Source organism: Heptranchias perlo, chromosome 22 (genome assembly GCF_035084215.1).
Source record: "Heptranchias perlo isolate sHepPer1 chromosome 22, sHepPer1.hap1, whole genome shotgun sequence".
In the NCBI taxonomy this organism is placed as follows: Eukaryota; Metazoa; Chordata; class Chondrichthyes; order Hexanchiformes; family Hexanchidae; genus Heptranchias; species Heptranchias perlo.
The window spans coordinates 24,046,203-24,065,527 of NC_090346.1; the positions used below are offsets into that span (position 1 = coordinate 24,046,203).

At 41.1% G+C, this 19,325-nt stretch overlaps 1 protein-coding gene across 1 annotated transcript in view; it reads right to left on the reverse strand.

Moving 5' to 3' along the window:
* The window catches only part of rab40c (RAB40c, member RAS oncogene family), a 92,699-nt gene that overhangs the window by 16,118 nt on the left and 57,256 nt on the right, over positions 1-19,325 (reverse strand). The window contains exons 2-3 of the mRNA XM_068003157.1: positions 19,020-19,080; positions 9,233-9,293 (exon numbers count right to left, since the gene is read on the reverse strand). Of these exons, the coding sequence (XP_067859258.1) occupies positions 9,233-9,293; positions 19,020-19,080 (122 nt within the window). The remainder of the gene's footprint in view (positions 1-9,232; positions 9,294-19,019; positions 19,081-19,325) is intronic.

The following is a 19,325-nucleotide window of genomic DNA, read 5'->3' on the forward strand; positions in this document are numbered from 1 at the left end:
TTTTGAAGTACAATGACTGCTGTTATGTACACAATTTAAATCAAGGGGTTCTAATGACACAAAGCTGCAAGAGCATGGCATATACAGTTTATGAAAGCAGAACTACAAGATCAAATTACAGGCCTGAACTCCCAATATCACCTTTTATCTTAGAATGTTGCTATTATTTTGGAAGCGAATCAGTAAGTAGCACCTACTGTACTGTTGTAACTGTGCTATTAAGGATATGAAGAAAGCAGGTGAAAATCATGAAGACTTTCACAGAATTGCAGAACAAAAAATGTTATCCAACAACGACTTGCATTTTTATATAGCACTTTTAATGTTGCAAAATGTCCAAAGGCGCTTAAAGTTTATGACACAGCTGTGTGGTGATGCAGCGAGCTAAGACAGCCACCTGCATTTATAACAACTCAAAAATATCTCATAGCACAGGATGAATGAGACTGAAGGCACAAAGATTATTTGGTATTTTGAATAGAACTCCATTGGGCAGGGGAGTACTAACTGAAAAATTGGCCTCTGGCAGTGCAATGGGCACAGTGATAAAATCATTGGATTTCCCTCTCGATTCCCCACACAAAGTTCCTGATATTAGCTCTACATTAATGAAGTGCAAACTGAGGACAGATGCATGCAACAGGGAGAGTGGGCTCAAGCTTCTTCCTTCTGTGCAGCTATCTCAGCTCACGTGCATTAAAAACAAACCTGTATGATTTGAAGCTGCACAGTAAAAGTGTAAACTCCAATAGCAAAACTCAATCAAACAAAAAAAGGTTGTGGGCTAGATATTTCAACCATTGACTAAGAAGGGTATCAAAAGCTTGGTCAAAAGTTGGTTATAAGAAAGATCTTAAAAGGAGGCGGTAGAGAGTCAAAGACACTTAGGGAGGGAATTCCAGAGCATAGGGCCTAGATGGCTAAAGGCATAGCTGCCAATGGTGAGGTGTAGGGGATGCACAAGATGCCAGAGTCAGAAGAATGGAGAGTTCTCTGAAGGGTTATAAGGCTGGAAGAGTTTACAGAGATTGGGAGGGGAGAGGTAGTGAAGAGATTTAAACACAAGGATGAGAATTATAGATTAAAAGGCACGGGGGACCAAGAGTCAATGCAGGTCACAAAGCACAGGGTTATGGGTAAGACTTGGTGCGGGAGAGGATACGGGCAGCATAGCGTTGGAAGAGCTGAAGTTTATGAAGGATGCAAGGTGGAGGATGGGAGGCCGGCCAGCAGGGCACTGGAATAGTCGAGTCTGGAGCTGACTAGGGATGGATGAGGGTTTCAGTAGCAGATACGCTAAGGCAAGGGCAGAGGTGGCAATGTTACAGAGCTGGAAGCAGGTAATCTTCTCGATGGACAGGATATGGGATTGAGGCTCAACTTGGGGTCACATAGGACGCCGAGAGCAGTCTGGTTCAACTTGAGAAAGTGGCCAAGAATGGGGATGCAATGGGTGGCAAGGGTATGGAGTTTGCAGCAGAGGCCAAATATGATGGCTTTGGTTTTCCCAAGATGTCCAAGGTGTCAGCCATGGCTCAGTGATAGCACTCACTGGAATCAGAAGCTTGTGGGTTCAAGCCCTATTCCAGAGACTTGAGCACATCGTCCAGGCTAACACCTCAGTGCAGTAGTGAGGAAACGCAGCATTGACTTTCGGATGAGACATTAAACCGAGGTCCCAGCTGCCCTCTCAGGTGGGCGTAAAAGATTCCATGCAACTATTGGAACAGCAGGGGAGTTCACTTGGTGTCCTGGCCAAAATTTATCCCTCAAACATCATCACTGGTCATATCCTTCATTGCTGTTTGTGGGACCTTGCTGTGTGTAAATCAGTGCTGTGTTTCCGTACATCACGACAGTGACTACATTTCAAAAGTATTTCACTGGCTTTAAAGTGCTTTGGGGCATGCTGAGGTTGTGAAAGGCGTTATATGAATGCAAGTCCTTTTCTTTCCTTTAACTGGAGGAAATCACAGCTCATCTAGGATTGGATATTGGACAAGCAGTCTGACAACTGAGGCAGTGGAGAGGTTGAGAGAAGTGGTGGAGAGGTAGAGCTGGGAGTCATCCGCATACATGTTTGTACACGTACAGAATTGTATTCCAGCACAATCTGTAACCTCATGGCCCGACATATTCCTCACTCTACCATTACCAACAAGCCAGGGGATCAATCCTGGTTCAATGAGTGTAGAAGAGCATGACAGGAGCAGCACCAGGCTTACCTAAAAATGAGGTGCCAATCTGGTGAAGCTACAACACAGGACTACATGCATGCTAAACAGCAGAAGCAACATGCTATAGACAAAGCCAAGCGATTTCACAACCAACGGATCTGATCAAAGCTCTGCAGTCCTGCCACATTCAGTTGTGAATGGTGGTGGACAATTAAACAACTAATGGGAGGAGGAGACTCTGCAAACATCCCCATCCGCAATGATGGTAGAGTCCAGCACGCAAGTGCAAAAGACAAGGTTGAAGCATTTGCAACCATCTTAAGCCAGAAGTGCCGAGTGGATGATCCATCTCAGCCTCCTCCCAATATCCCCAACAGCACAGAGGCCAGTCTTCAGCCAATTCGATTCACTCCACTTGATATCAAGAAATGGCTGAGTGCACTGGATACAGCAAAGGCTATGGGCCCCAAGAACATCCCGCCTGTAGTGCTGAAGACTTGTGCTCCAGAACTAGCCGCGCCTCTAGCCAAACTGTTCCAGTACAGCTACAACACTGGCATCTACCCTAAAATGTGGAAAATTGCCCAGGTATGTCCTGTCCACAAAAAGCAGGACAAATCCAAACCCTCCAATTACCGCCCCATTAGTCTATTCTCAATCATCATCAAAGTGATAGCACTGTCAACAACACCTTCCATCAAGTGGAACTTACTCACCAATAACCTGCTGACCGATGCTCAGTTTGGGTTCCGCCAGGACCACTCGGCTCCAGATCTCATTACAGCCTTGGTCCAAACATGGACAAAAGAGCTGAATTCCAGAGGTGAGGTGAGAGAGACTGCCTTTGACATCAAGGCAGCATTTGACAGAGTGTGGCACCAAGGAGCCAGAGTAAAACTGAAGTGAATGGGAATCAGGGGGAAAACTCTCCAGTGGCTAGAGTCATAACCCAGCACAAAGGAAGATGGTAGCAGTTGTTGGAGGCCAATCATCTAAGCACCAGGAGTTCCTCAGTGCAGTGTCCTAGGGCCAACCATCTCCAGCTACTTCATCAATGATCTTTCCTCCATCATAAGGTCAGAAATGTGGATGTTCGCTGATGATTGCACTGTGTTCAGTTCCATCCGCAACCCCTCAGATAACGAAGCAGTCCGTGCCCGCATGCAGTAAGACCTGGACAACATCCAGGCTTCTTGGGTTGATAAGTGGCAAGTAACATTCGCGCCAGACAAGTGCCAGGCAATGACCATGTCCAACAAGAGAGAGTCTAACCACCTCCACTCGGCATTCAATGGCATTACCATCGCCGAGTCCCCCACCATAAACATCCTGGGGGGGGGGGGGGGGGGGGGGTTACCTTGACCAGAAACTTAACTATACCAGCCACATATATACTCTGGCTACAAGAGCAGGTCAGAAGCTGGTATTCTGCGGCAAGTGACTCACCTCCTGACTCCCCAAAGCCTTTCCACCATCTACAAGGCACAAGTCAGGAGTATGAATTAATACTTTCCACTTGCCTGGATGAGTTTGGCTCCAAGAAGTTCGACACCATCCAGGACAAAGCAGCCCGCTTGATTGGCACCCCATCCACCACCCTAAACATTCGCTCCCTTCACCACCGGTGCACCGTGGCTGCAGTGTGTGCCATCTAAAGGATGCAATGCAGCACCTCACCAAGGCTTCTTCGACAAACCCGCAACCTCTACCAACTAGAAGGACAAGGGTAGCAGGCACATGGGAACACCACCACCTGCACGTTCCCCTCCAAGTCACACACCATCCCGACTTGGAAATATATTGCCGTTCCTTCATAGTCACTGGGTCAAAATCCTGGAACTCCCTACCTAACAGCACTGTGGCAGAACCTTCACCACACGGACTGCAGCAGTTCAAGAAGGCGGCTCGCCACCACCTTTTCAAGGGCAATTAGGGATGGGTAATAAATGCTGGCCTTGCCAGCGACACCCACATCCCATGAACGAATTTTAAAAAAGGGGAACCTGACCCTGTGTCCAACAGAGTCATTTTCATTTTGAAGAAAAGATTTCCACATTTGTTGGAGACGCTACATTTATTCCACTGCCACCTACTCTGCTGCAATTGCTGCCCACTGTGATCTCCACTATCACCTCCACCACTTTGTGTAATCAACACCGACTTCTGCTTCCATGGTCTTCTCTTGAAAACACAAGCTTTTTGAATCTCCTGGATCCAAAGGATTGGTAAAGCCAACCCTCTCTTACTAGTGCAAAGCAATCAATAAGGGAGCAGTTCTTTTTTAAATTTTCCTGGCTTGAGAAGTTGAAGCCAACAGGAGAAAAAATATTTTGAATAGGAGTATGAATTTTTGCACAAGTGTGCAACTGCACTGGGACTTTGAGAGCCAGAAACGTTCACTGACTGAATCTGGCTGACAGGACACACCCTTCCTATATTATGCAACTATCGTAACTTACTATTTCTTATGGAAGTGTAATCAACTATGGATGAAAATTACATCCTAGCATTGCACTTTACAGAGGAAACAGCCATCCTGAATGAAAAATGGCTCATCATCAACAGGGAAATATACTCATTTCACCCAGAGTTCAATTACAAAGCAGATTAAACCACGAAAAATGAGTGGAACAGAGAAACTATAGTAGTAGTATACCTCTGACCACTACTTGAAGTAAAAATTCTCCATTAAAATTATTAATTTTTGTAGCTGCTTGCTATCTTACTGGAAGTAGGAATATTAGCTAGCCACGGACTTCTCCGTGGTTTCAAAACGAGATTATTTGTGGTTAGTACAATCTGCATGATTTCTCTCCAAGATTAGGTCACCCAGCCTTAAATGGATCTGAGATTAAACTTCCTTGCAATTGTTTTAAATGGGTCAGAAGTCAGTGATAAGAACTGCAACCACAGTTTGGAATCAATACCTGAACTTGGATGCAAGTTGACTTCCTACACAACTGTGACTGCACTTCAAAGTAACTCACTGTACGTGAAGCTCTTGAGACACATGATAAGGCGCTATATAAATGCAACAGTTACATACATTCATAAATTGATCAAACACCAATAAAATATTGTTAAATGCCTCTACATAAAATTGTTTCATAACGTTGAATTGCCAATATCATTTCTGCATTAAAATTAAAACTATAATGAAAAGCTTTGTTTTATTCACGGAAAGCTGTAAATGGATTGTGTTCTGTGATTGTCTAACTTTCCTTTTTTCTACTGCACAATATACAGCATTAAAATGTACCCATTATTTAAGAAAGGAGAGAGAAACCAGGAAATTATAGACCTGTTAGACTAACATCTGTTGTGGGGAACTTATTGGAATCTGTAATTAAGGACAAAGTAAGTGAGCACTCAGAAATTTGAGCTGATTAGAGAGCCAACATGGATTTCTGAAGGGAAGGTCATGTCTAACGAATGTCATTGAATTTTTTGAGGAAGTAACTAAAGTAGTAGACTATCGATGTACTTTATATGGACTTCCAGAAGGCAATCGATAAGGTTCCACGTAAGAGGCTGTTCGCTAAAATTTAAGGTCATGGAAGTGAAGGCAAATTATTGACCTGGTTAGGAGATTGGTTAGGTGGTAGAAGGCAGAGAGTAGGGATAATGAATTGGAAGGAAGTGACTAGTGGTGACAAGGGATATGGGCATCGGGCAGGAAGGTGGAGTTGAGGTCGAACATCAGCCATGATCTCAGTGAATGGCGGAGCAGGTTTGAGGGGTCGTATGGCCTACTCCTGCTCCTATTTCTTAGGTGTCCCACAAAGATCTGTGCTGGGGCCTCAACTATTTAATAAATATAGAGATGACTTTGATAGCACAATAAAAGCCATATATTCAAGTTTGCCAATGACACAAAGATTGGTAGCATAGTAAATAGTGTAGACAGGAGCATAAAATTACAGAGACACATTGATAGATTAAGTGAGTGGGCAAAACTGTGGCAGATGCATTTCAACAAAGGTAAATGTGAGGTAATCTATTTTGGACCAAAAAAGGATAGAGCCGAGTATTTTTTTAAGTGGTGAAAAGCTAGGCACAGTGGAGGTCGAAAGAGATTCAGGGGTCCATGTATTCAGATCACTAAAATGCAGTCGTCAGGTACAAAAAATAATCAAAAAGGCTAATGGAATGTTTGCCTATATTCTAGCTCTCTAGTTATAAAAAGAGGAAGTTTTGCTACAGCTATTCAAAGCCCTGGTTAGACCACATCTGGCGCACTGTGTACAGTTCTGGGCACTGCGCCTTAGAAAGGAGATATTGGCCTTGGAAGGAGTGCAGTGCAGATTCACCAGATTATGAGGAGTGACTACATAAACTAGGTTTGTAGTCCCTGGAATATAGATGGTTATGGGGGTGATTTGATTGAGGTTTATAGGATTTTGAAAGGAATTGATAGGGTAGATAAAGAGAATCCTTTTCCACTGCTAGGGGAGTCTTGGACAAGGGGACATAACCTTAAAATCAGAGCCAGGCCATTCAGGAGAAAAGTTAGGAAATACTTCTTCACGCAAAGGGTAGCAGAAGTGTGGAACTCTCTCCTACAAAAAGCAGTAGCTGCTAGTTCAATTAATAATTTTAAATCTGAGAGCGATATATTTTTGCTAACCAATGGTATTAAAGAATTTGGAGCCAAGGCGGATAGATGGAGTTAGGACACAGATTAACCAAGTTATTGAATGGCGGAACAGACTCGAGGGGCTGAATGGCATCCTCCTGTTCCTATCCGTAACAAAAAAAAATGAAAGGCAAATTTTGGCAAGCTTCCATTTTAAACTATGACCGTTTAACGTTATTTTGAGAATTTAATTTTGGAGAGAAAAATATTGTAACAAATGTAGTGAAAAATATAATGTATATAGACACAATGGTCAATTACCATTGATTTATTTTCGATAATTCAAGTCAAATTTCCAGTCAGGACATTTTTATTGCACAGCTATTAAAGGGAAAAGTATTTAGCAAAATATTCTGATATTGCTTTTAGATTTTATTAACTGTACTCTATAAATTCACATGAAATAGTGAGTACTACTCTTTCCTGAGTGTGGAATGTGGAAATGCAATAAAACATGTGCAATGGGAATTCTAGAATCAGTCACATGTAGTTCACACTTACCTAATGAAAATAGTGCGCAATTTGATTAAAAATCTTTACTACTGCAGAAGTGCACTTTGCAAACTATGAAGAACACAGTATTCAAAGGCTAAACAAGCTATTCAGTACAGTATACAACTCAGATGCGCACCGTCACTGACCCTTGTTAGGGCCTAGCCAACACAACTTATACAATGGGGTGAGGGTGATTGTGATACGGCACTCCCATTGGGGAGCTGCGCTCAATGCAAGTGCAGCTGGGAGAATCGGGGCTACAACGTTGTAGCCTGACTCGTGATCTCTGAATGTGGCTTCCCTGTGGGTGATGGTAGAATCAGATACTTGATACACAAACAGAATCAGCCTCAAGTACTCTTCCATGGAACAAGTACAGCCTTTTCTGTTCTGCAGCGTACATTGTGAATGTGTAAATTGATGTGTTTTTCTTCATAAATTTATGTTGCGTTATGCAAAGACTGTGCAATTACTAAATTTATGAAATTATACAGTTTTCCTCAGATGCTTTCAAATTTAAATTTCTGCCACAAATACTACATCTCTCATGGTACATTATAACCTTCCATTAAAATGCAAGTGAATAGAATTCAAATTTTGATTTGGAGAGAAAGGCAAGGGATTTTATTCTTGTAAAACCTATAATAGATTCCTAACCTATTAAATGTTATTAACTAGAGGAAAATAAAGGCAGCACAACCAAGTTTTTTTTTGTTTGACCTCTTGATTTTCAGTCTTAATGTAGAAAAGTCTAATCAAAGCATAATCTCCCTTGAGCACAGTCACTGCATGTCTCAGCTGCCACACTATAGGAAATTAACAAAATTGGGTTGAAATGTCAAAACTCTCTTGGTATGCCTTCATTTGGGGAGGGGGGGGGGTGGGGGAAGAGCAGCTGACAGTTCCACACATGCCTAGCTGATGAATGATTCAATAATGTGCAATCATAGTTAGAATTATTTCACCAAAGCATTACCAGACTCAATACAAAATGGAGGATTTTAAGCAAAGATTCAACTTTTTTTTGCCAGAAACACACTTTCAAACTGGATGTCTATTAGAATTCTAATTGAGTTAGAGACTTGCCAAGGCCCAAAATGGGAATGTGTTCCATTCTCCAGCAACAACATTGTATCAAACTACTCGTTATGCGCAAGAGTCCTATTAGCAAAAACAAAATTATTTAAATAGTTATTCTAATATTATATTCCAATTTATTTGTCCTCATTAAGCAGAGCGATGTTAATGCTAGAGAATGAACACTTTTCCAATTTCGGGCACGCAGTATTGACATCAAGCACTCTCAGGTCAAGTATAGAAGAGTTAGATGTAGAGCACAGCTTCCTAGATAATGGACTTCAGCTGCAACCTCAGTCGACAGCCCTACTACACCAGTGATGTATTTCCTATTAAGTTTCCTCTCGTTCGAAAATTTCTAGTTTAGTACTTAATTTGATAAAAATCTCAAATCCGTTTAGGAAACTTTTCCTTCCACATCCACTTTGTTTGCAGGCCTCTTCTAATGCTGCATTATTATTAACAAGGAGGTATTCTAGAGTAGACCAGAATACTCCCCCATTCCCTTCCCGATACCGAGAAAGTACACATTTCTACTAATCAGGTCTCCATAATTAACATGAACTTGCGGTTTAGGAAAAGTAGACATTTAATCCAGACTGTTCTATTTCATGGTGCAGTTCATCGGTAGACAGATATGTTGGCCTATGTGGCAATTTATTGTGGGTTTAAAAAAAAATTCACAAAGAATACAATTAAGTTATTAACAGGTTTAATGCAACAACATGCTGCAAATTAAATTTCAAATGGTGGCAAATCTTTAGAAACAAATGTAGTCCAGATATTTATATACTCATGCTTTTTAATCAGATAAAGCGATTTATTTTTAAATCAAAGTTTTACGTACTTGCGCACCCCTGGAATAGGACCTGAAGATCGTGCAGAACCTCCCTTGACCTGAAGTGTCCCTGAAACAAAAGAGAACAAGCTTTGACAATGGCAGTTCATCAGCAGTAACATACTTCCAAAGCAATTCCCTCAATACTGCTTTATCATTACTCCAGATTTTAGAGACACTCAAGTTGTAAATAGGAACAGTTACTTTTTTTGGGGGGGGGGGGGGGGGGGAAACATTCAGATGCCAATAATTTAACAAGATTATTAAAATTTCTTTTAGGATCAGTAAATTAATATTTCCATCTTCCAACTTGAATTGTAGTAATTACTTGCATTTTCTTAAACTGATATGGGAATATCCTGCTGTTCACTAATATGGAAATAATTATTATTTTTACATTTATATGGGGATTTAAGGCATCTTGTGTCATTGAAACTTCTCAACACAATTAATTATTTGTCCAGGTAACAGAGTTGGGCAATGAGATGAATGATCTGGTGATATAGGTCGAGGAAAAAATGTTGGTTCTTTTTCATATAGTCATATAGGATCTTTAACATCCATTTGAAGAGTTTCCATTAAAAAAAAGCAAAATTTTGAGGAAAGGCTTTTTCAAAATGTTTCCTCATCAAGAGGCACAGATGTTAAACCTACAATGGATATTTTCCAAAGGGGAGGAGCAGAGTGTGATGCTCTCAATCGAAATTGGAAAAGTGCGCCTCGATTTTAAGCTCCCCCCCCACCCCAACCGGCCCGGGGTGTCGGGGTTAAAATATCGGGATCGAGCAACCTGACCCCATTCCTGGCCGTTTAAATTTTACCAAACACAAATCAGGCTATCGACGAGGCTTCCGCAAAAGGCAGGCAAGGGCCTAATTAACATTCAAAAGTCACTGCCCGATGACATCATCGGCAACATGACTTAAACTTAACAGTAAATCAAGAGTATGCCCACACTGTGGGCTGCCCAGCAGTAGATCCAAGGAGTGAGGTGTCAACTGGCCAAGGTAAGTGCTGAAGATCAGCTCCTTTTAGCACTGCTTGTGGGCCAAAAGGAGCAGGAGTGCTCCCCCCCAGGCCTCAGAAGGAAGCCTTCGCCACCCCTCCCCTAACTAGAACCAATTTCCTGGCCCCCCCATGCCCCAGCCCTGATTACAGCCGCAATGTCCTGGCTTCCACCTTCTCCAACGGGTCCCTGGCTGCGGCCTCCTGCTGCTTGTTTGTGCTCCCGCCCTCTGGCCCAGCTGTCGGGCAGGAGTCTGCAGAAGGTTATTTAAATGAGGCTCTGCCATTGATCAGACACTCCCCATTAACGTCTGGGCCATGATGTCTCTTTCATAGTAGCCGCATAATTTTTGTAAATGATGAAAATGTGATCTATATGGGCGCTGCAATATTGGGGGTGGAGAAAATAAAAAGAGGAAAGATGAAGGATTAGAAAGTACGATCGCTTGATTGAGGTTGGTCTTTATCTCTTGAAAGGCAATCTTTGACTGCTTCCTTGTCCCCCTTACCATCCACCTTCCCCAATCCTCCTCCAATCCCACTGTTCTCACAATAGGGAAAAACTCTCCCCCAGCTCCTTCACAAATTTCCAACTCTCTCACCTTTCGCCCTTCACTAGTCATAACATCTCTGCTGCTGTAGGCCTGATTAATTGCTCCCTTGCCTCTGCTTTGGCATCCTTGTCACCAACAGATCAATCATTTACTCACACCTCTGGTCACCGTCACCGGCCCCCTCCCCCAAGCTTTGTTCCCTCAAGTCAGAAGGGCAGAAACTCGATTCCATTTGGCACACAACGGATCTGGTCATCAATTGCCCGATCTAGCTTGACCAATTCTTTCAAAACAATCTCAAGCTCCTTTTTCTCATGACCTATCACCTTCTTAATCCCCTCTCCCCTACCTCAAATCTCAAACGCCAAATCTGAGAAGCTCATTAATCTTTATCTTTGAGGCAAAGAAGAATCAGGAGCATCTGTGCAGTTGGCTTTGGGGTATCCTCCCTTCCTCCTGTTCACCACCCCTCCCTCCTCCACAGTCTCTTACCCATTTCTTTGCCCTCTCAAAGTACATTTTGTTCATGAGGTCTGCTTTCTCCTCCCTTAATCCTATTCCTTCTACTCCTTCCTACTTCTACATGCTAGCCAACATTGTCAATTGCTGTCTTTCCTCGGGTACTGTCCCTCTTCTCTTCAATATTATCATGCCTCGCCTCAAAAAACCCACCTTTGACCCAACTGTCCTCTCCAATCACCACCCCAAATCCAACTTCCCTTACTTCTCTTAAAAACAAAATCTGAATGTGTCACTGTCTCCCAGCTCTGTGTCTGTATTTCCCAAAAGTCCCTCTTTGAATTCCACCAGCCTCTCCTCCACTGCCCAGTTCCATGGGACTACCCTTGTCCAACTCCATTCCTACCTATTCAAATGCAGCCAATTCATCTCCAGCAACGACTTCATTTCCTTCCCGAACACTGTCACTTCCCGGGTCTTCCAAGAATGAATCGTAAGCCCCCTTCTCTTTCTACATGGTGTCCTTCAGCAAAATCATCTGTAGGCATAGGGCCAGCTTTCACATCTACACTGACAATAACCAGCTTTATCTCGCCACCATTTCTCTCAACCAGCTCAGTCAAACTGCCTGACGTCAAGTTTCCAGCTCAACATTGGGGCCATTGTCTTTAGCATGCGCTACAAACTCCACACAACCGCAGGTTCCACCTGACTCCCCAGCCACTCTCAGGCTGAACCGTGCCATCTGTAATCTTGGCTTCCTGTTCGACCCTGAGCTGAGTTTTAAACCCCATATCCTATCTATCATCAAGCCTACTTATTTGCACCTTGATGACATGGCCTACTTATATTTGTCCCCACCTCAGCCCTTTCATCCGGGAAATCTCCAGACTTTCCCACTCCCCCATTACCTCTTCTCACTGATCTACACTTGCTTCAACAAATCACATTTAAAATCCTTATCCTCATCAATAAATCCTTCTAAGCCTTGCCCCATCCTTATCTCTGCAATTTCCTCAAATTCCCAGAGGAATCCCTACTAGATATTGATATTAAGTGTTTTAATATCTCAATAACCATATGAATATTATATGCAGTCTGCCCATTAAAAGATATGCAATATGATAACTTATTTAGAATTTCCAGTACCAATTTTTAGATCAATATTTGTAAATCACATTTAAGTGTACTGTAAACAATTACATATTCTAATGTAGGAACCAGTTTCATATTTACCTTTGACCCCTGAAAATAACTGTAGAATTACTGTGGACATTATTAAATTATTCAGAGACTTTACTTCATGTTCTGCCTATAGAAACTGCACATCACCCAGAACAGTAGAGGGTGGCAGAGACACCCATCTTAAACAGTGAAGTTTTATCTTTGCCAAGATAAATATAGCTTCATGCTAAATGTGATATGTGGAGTAGGGTGACTGCCTATGACTTTAATAGAACAGAGTAATGAAGACTAACTAGCTCCATCTGATTTGGTATTTCTGGCTTATCAAAAAATTGATCAAGTTGGATTCAGTTTTATTTATTTTACTAATAAGATTTTAGTCTATTTTCTATAGTCATTTGAATGTTTTTACTTACATGTGTGAAAAAATAACCAAAATTATATAATCTTGCACTTACTACTTCATTAAGGAGCTTCAATATTCTTGATCTATACTACCACTTGAAAATGCTTTTTCCTTAATGCCTCATTTGAACTCTTTTTCAGTGATATCCAAGATCAAGAACTTTTTTGTGCTGCTTGTCTGGTTATGTGTCATACTCTCTTTTGAAGGCTTGAAAAGAATGTTACATCTTAACTATGCTACTTTCCCTGCTGTGTTTTATTAGCCATTACTTCACCTCTTTCCTGTCAGTTTGAACCTCTGCTAGAAAGAACACTCTGTGCTTTCCTGTCAACATTACTTGTAAATTTGAATACTAAAAATCACATTTAAAACCTGTTGATCTGAGGCTTTTAAAAAAAGCCAAAACCCAAAATTGAGCTTACAGCTCCAGAAAAAAAAAATGGACTTATCCAGAGACGAGTTCAATTAAACATGATATTATGGGACCCCCTAATAACTCAATTTATTAGTAAGGAAATTAGTCATACAAACCAGTGAGGTTTTCAGATTCAATTCCTGGTCTATGCTGGGTTTACTGGTTTCAGTTGGAACAGTGGGAGGAGCACAATTGTCCCCAATTGTGCTGGGTTGGGAAAGAGAAGGGGTGGGAGAAAATCAGCCAAATATCCTGCTCCTGATCACAACCAGGTGACTCCTGCGTATATACCCAAGTTGAGGAATGGATTTGGCTCAGCTGTAACCCCCAAATAGTCAAAGAGCCTGCTGAATAATGGCCACTTGAGTGAGGTACTGCAGAGTGCCAAACACCTATAGCAAACCCAGCAAAAAGAGTCAATGCCTTCAGGAGAGGAAAACAAACTAGCAAGAAAAATCTGAGCATTAGCGACTTAGCAAAACAAAAGTTATATACAAGAGTATATGAAGACATCAAGCATTTAGGCAATCCTATGGGTTTTCTTCAAACTCCATTTAAAAAATATTGGTGTAAACATTTGTATACCTTCTCAATAATCTCAGTAGTGGGAGGAGGGAAAGAAATCAGTTCTATTTTATGGTGAAGGGTAAATGGGCAAATCCCATCAACTGTAAAAAATGGCACCAGCTCATATGACGTTATTGATACTTAATTCCTTTGATGAAGCAGAGAATTGGCTCATGTGAGAGGTATACAATATCCTGTGATGTGTGCCAGTCCTTCAGTTAAAAAGGCTAATTGAAATATTTCTGCCCAAAGGGTGGAGAAACTGATTCTAACATTCACTCAGATGGTGTGGGTTTCATGGCAGACAGACATGCATTGAAGAAACTCAATTTACTTTCTTTTGAACATTTAAATGTTCGATAGGTCCAGAATGTTAAAAAGACACTCCAGAGGATGGTGGGGGATAGAGGGAAGAAAAAAAGACAGCTACCCAGGGTAAGTTTAGGCTTGGACCTGTGTTCCTAAAGTGGGTTCTAACATTATATAGTAGACTACAATGGGGAACTATAGAAGTTTAGAGGACACAGGTCATTCAGCCAATTATATCTGTGCTGGTGTTTTGCTACAGCAATGCAAAACTAATCCCACTGCCCTGTGCTCCTCATAGCTTTGCATTTTCTATCTACTTCAAATGATTACTAGTCCCCCTTTAAAAGATGCATGGGTCTCTGCCTCATCTGCTCTGTAGCAAAGCATTAACAATTTTCTGCACATAAAGGTTTCTCCTAACCTCTATCCTCAACCTCGATGATAATTTTAACTTCCCAAACACCAGAGATAGTATTTTGCTTTTTATCCTATCAAAATCCTTCATAATTTTATAAAGCTCTAATAAATCTTCTCTTAGCCTTCTATGTTCCAATGGAAATAATCCACAAGCCTTGCAAGTTTTTCATTAATAACTAGTTTCTTAGCCCTGGTATCATCTTGGTGAACTTATTCTGCATACTGCTGTTGTTCTCTATGCTCCTATTACCGGCAGGGGCCGGCAGAAACAGAGAGGGGGGAGGGGGGAGGGGGGAGGGAGGAGAGGGGGGAGGGGGGAGAGGGGGGAGAGGGGGGAGAGGGGGGAGAGGGGGGAGAGGGGGGAGAGGGGGGGGGAAAGAGGGGGAGAGGGGGGTGAGCGCACGTACACAAGCCGGCCGGCCAGACAGTGAGGCAGCCGGCCAGAAAGAGAAAGTGAGCGAATGAGTGACAGAAATTAAATTAAATTTGGCTCTCCCATAGATAACATTTTGGGTTCAGTGACATCATTCACTTCTGCAAGCAGTCTGCGCATCTTACTATTATGAGAGCTGGCTAATACTAACCTAAATCTACTTGCGTAATAGCATAACCCAAGGGTGCAACAATCATATACTCATGATCTGAACTCGGCTTTCGTCTTTTGCATGTTTGTTTTTTCGACTTTTTTGAAGATGGACCAAACAAACACTTTGGAGAGACAAAGCCACAAATGAATTAAGCTGCTTAATTTCATAGTGTAGTGAACATACAAGCCATGATGTGGAGATGCCGATGATGGACTGGGGTGGACAAATGTAAGGACTTGCATAACACCAGGTTATAGTCCAACAGTTTTATTTGAAATCACAAGCTGTCGGAGCTTTCCTCCTTCGTCAGGTGAGTGAAGGGTTCTAAAAACGCATAGCATATATAGTCAGAGACTATAATAGCAATAGCAGTTGACAATCAAACTCAACTGATTCAACTTAACTTCATGTAACCATAATAATATGCCATGCTTTCTCATATAAAAGTGGGTCATCTTACTTGACTTAATCAAGATGACCGCTAACTGTCCTCCAATTATTTCTAACCTTAGTTTCAGTGGAAGCCTTCGCAGCTTTCTCTTTAAAAACCTGACTACCTTGTAACATCCTGGTTTAAAAAACCTGAATGTCTGCATCGGTGTCTGATCTCTTGCTGTTCAGATAGGCGAACAGACAGGGATCAAAGATTTTTCAACACAATGGATGTCAAGTGCATTCTGATTACCAAGACAAACTAACAAATTGTTTATTGTTTACATGAGCGAGACAAAAAGAGAGCAATACACACACTCACAGGTCTGTGTGCACTTCCTGTGTCAAATTTTTTTCATTATAAATTCTTATGTCCACATTTATAATGGAAACTGCCTGTGTAAACTTGGCATGCTATGATTACATCCTCCAGCCAGTGGTAACACTGGCCCCTCTGTTTTGCATCTTCTAGCTATTCAGCATGTACTGCAGAGGAACTATGCTGCTAAATCTAGTTCTCAGCTTCACAAATCAGTGCAAGTTTTATCAAAGTCATCTTAAATTTAAAAAAAATCAGAATGTGAGACTTTAAAATGGGGGCTTAATTACATTTGCAAATCATGGTCCAATTATTTCTTGCCTTCTAACTCCTTTCACCTAAAGGCAAACATTTGGTCTTCATTACCCGCCATAGGTGACTGAATAAATTATGTAACAAGCCTCGAGAGACATCTTACTGAACACCACCTGAAAATCCATATAAACTATAAAATCGATTTTACCTATCCAATCACTTCAAAAAAAAAATCAAAATTTGTAAAAACACGACTTGCCTTTAATAAAACCATGCTGGCTGCCCTCAATTATCTCACAAGCATTTGCCCATAACCGAGAGTTACCTGAATTATCCTTCTCCCCCTTCTTGAACAGGTGTTGGCTACCTTCCAGTCCCCTGGTTTAATTTGTATATTTGCTCCATTGCAACCTGGGTGGGTGGGGGGGTGGGGGAACATGACAGCTGTTTGACGCCACCAGTCCGATTATGGTTAACAGAACAGCATTAATCAGATTAATCAGCATTAATCAGATTAGGAATCTCAGGAAACCTTTGCTACTAAGAGCCCCAGATTTACAAATCTGAATCAGCGTGATATAGCATTAGCAACATTATAAAAAGAAACACAGATCTCCACGTCAGACATGAATTTCTCAATAAAGTTTCTGAAACTATAAAGGCAAAAATTGGCCTTTTCACTTTCCAAGAACTCGATTTTATACTACTCCTCAAAAAGTTCACCAACTAGCAACCCAACTGTCAGTGTAACATGCTGAATACAGGGAGCTGCAATTGAATTTATCTAGAGTCTGGGATTCTATGTTTGTACGTCTGAAAGTGTGTCAACGATTCTAAACACTAGAGCTAACCCCATTTTCTTTATGAGCATATCTAATTGAACTTCACCTGCGCATAGGTGTCTCTTACCAACAATTCTTCAATTTACATCACTGAATATTACCAGATTTTATTTAACTGCATCACTCTAGTGATCAGGGTTATCATTAAATGGAGACAGTAGAAAAAAATTGCTATTTAGCCACATATATTCATTAATCTGATTTTGCAAAGCTTTTTCCTTCAAAATACAGTCCTGTTCATATATGTATACCCAATCTCTTGAGTATCATAATTTAATGGAAATTTTCTATTCAGTACATTACAGTATTGCATGACTAATGTATTTAATGTTGCACTGATTCAGTGCTGAACGGGAAACACAATGGTCACACCTCCTTTGAGGAGACCAAGGAAGTGAAGTATGTACACTGTTTTAGCAAGTGTATGACATCCTTTTTTGGTGGAAAAGGAAATGTTGACCCTCTTTGTAAAGCAACCTGTGGTTTACTTTGATTAGTTGGGATCACAAGGAATTTTATGTATAACAGGGTCAGCTCTCAGTATCTAATTGTACAAACTATGCTTGAATGAATGATTTTTGGCTGTATTACACTGTATTCTATGAAGAAATTCTAATCAGATGTGTTTTGTCATGAGGTACTTAAGTGTAATGGTTACAGTAGCAGCCATGATCTAACTGAATAGTAGAACAGGCTTGAGGGGCTGAATGGCCTACTGACTAGTAATCCAGGGTGAGGGGTGGGGGGGGCAGAAAAATAGACAGAAAAGAAAAAAAGACAGGCAGAAAAAAAGGACTTGCATTTATATGGTGCTTTTCATGACCTCAATGTCCCAAATGGCTTTACAGCCAATGAAGTACTTTTCGAAGTGTAATCACTGTTGTAATGTAGAGAAACGTGGCAGCCAATTTGAGCACAGCAAGGTCCCACAAACAGCAATTAGATATATGACCAGATAACATGTTTTAGGGATGTTAGCTGGCCAGAACACCAGGAAAACTCCCCAGCTCTTCTTCAAATAGTGCCATGGGATTTTTTTTTACTTCCACCTTGGTTTAATGTCTCATTCCAAAAATAGCATCTCTAACAACGCAGCACTCCCTCAGTATTGCACTGAGGTGTTAGCCTGGACCAAGTGCTCAAGTCATTGGAGTGAGGCTTGAACCCGCAACTTTCTGACTCAGACAAGAGTGCTACTACTGAGCCATGGCTGACAATAATCCAGAGAACATGAGTTCACATCCCACCATAGTAGTTTGAGCATTTGAATTCAGTTTACAAAATTTGGAAACAAGAAAATGGCATCAGTAAAACTGACCATGAAGCTGTCCGACTGTCAAAAAATTCCAACTGGTTCAGCTTTCTTAAGGGAATGAAGCTTGCCATCCTTACCCAGTCTGGCCTATATGTAACTCTAGACCCATATCAATGTGGTTAATTCTTAAATGCTCTTTGAAGTGGCCTAGCAAGCCACTCAGTAATATCAAAGATGCATCTTCACCACCTCCCTCTCAGGGCAACTAGGGATGGGCAATAAATGACAGATTCCCACATCCAGGGAATGAAAAATAAATTTAGCTGAATAATTAAATTTGTTCAGGGAAAAACTGTTACTTGTCCCTACTGAAAATTAATGATCATTAAATTGTTTTAAAACAAATAAACTTATGGTCCACAGTATGAATATTTTAAACAGAAAGCACTTTTCCACTGTTAGCTTGTACTTAAAAGGCATGCAAAGTGAAGCATATTTGTGCGAGTCACACATGAGGATGCATACATGCAATTAGCTTGCAAATGTCACTGTCCCAATGACTCAACCACTGTATGCTACATACTTTGCTACAAACTCAGCCAACTTTAAACTTTGGCGTGGAGTTCCATGGTTTCGTTTTTAAGCGAAACTTGCATTTCCAACTCTTGACCATATGTAGTCGCGGGGGATTATGCCATGGTTTTCTCTGCTTATTATACAATACACAGTCTACAGAAATCATAAACAAGTTCTTCTTGAATGCAAAAAAAAATTATAAAATAATCTTACCAGAGCTCTAACTTTACACGTCTGCCATCCAGCAAGATTGTCGTAGTCTTATAGTCAATTCCTGCAAAAATACAAAAGATTTTTTTTGTACATTGGAACGGCCCTTTGTATCTTTACAGTATTCTGAGATTTCTTCATTTTATAAATTACAAAAAAAGTAATTTGCTCCAAATTCCTGATAACTATTTTCTAATTTTGTTTTCAAATTCAGTAATAACTTACAAAAGGCAGGCATGTTATTAAATGCCTTGTGACACCACATTAGGTGTCTCAAAAGAGATCTGTGGCTAAAGTGAAAATGATAGG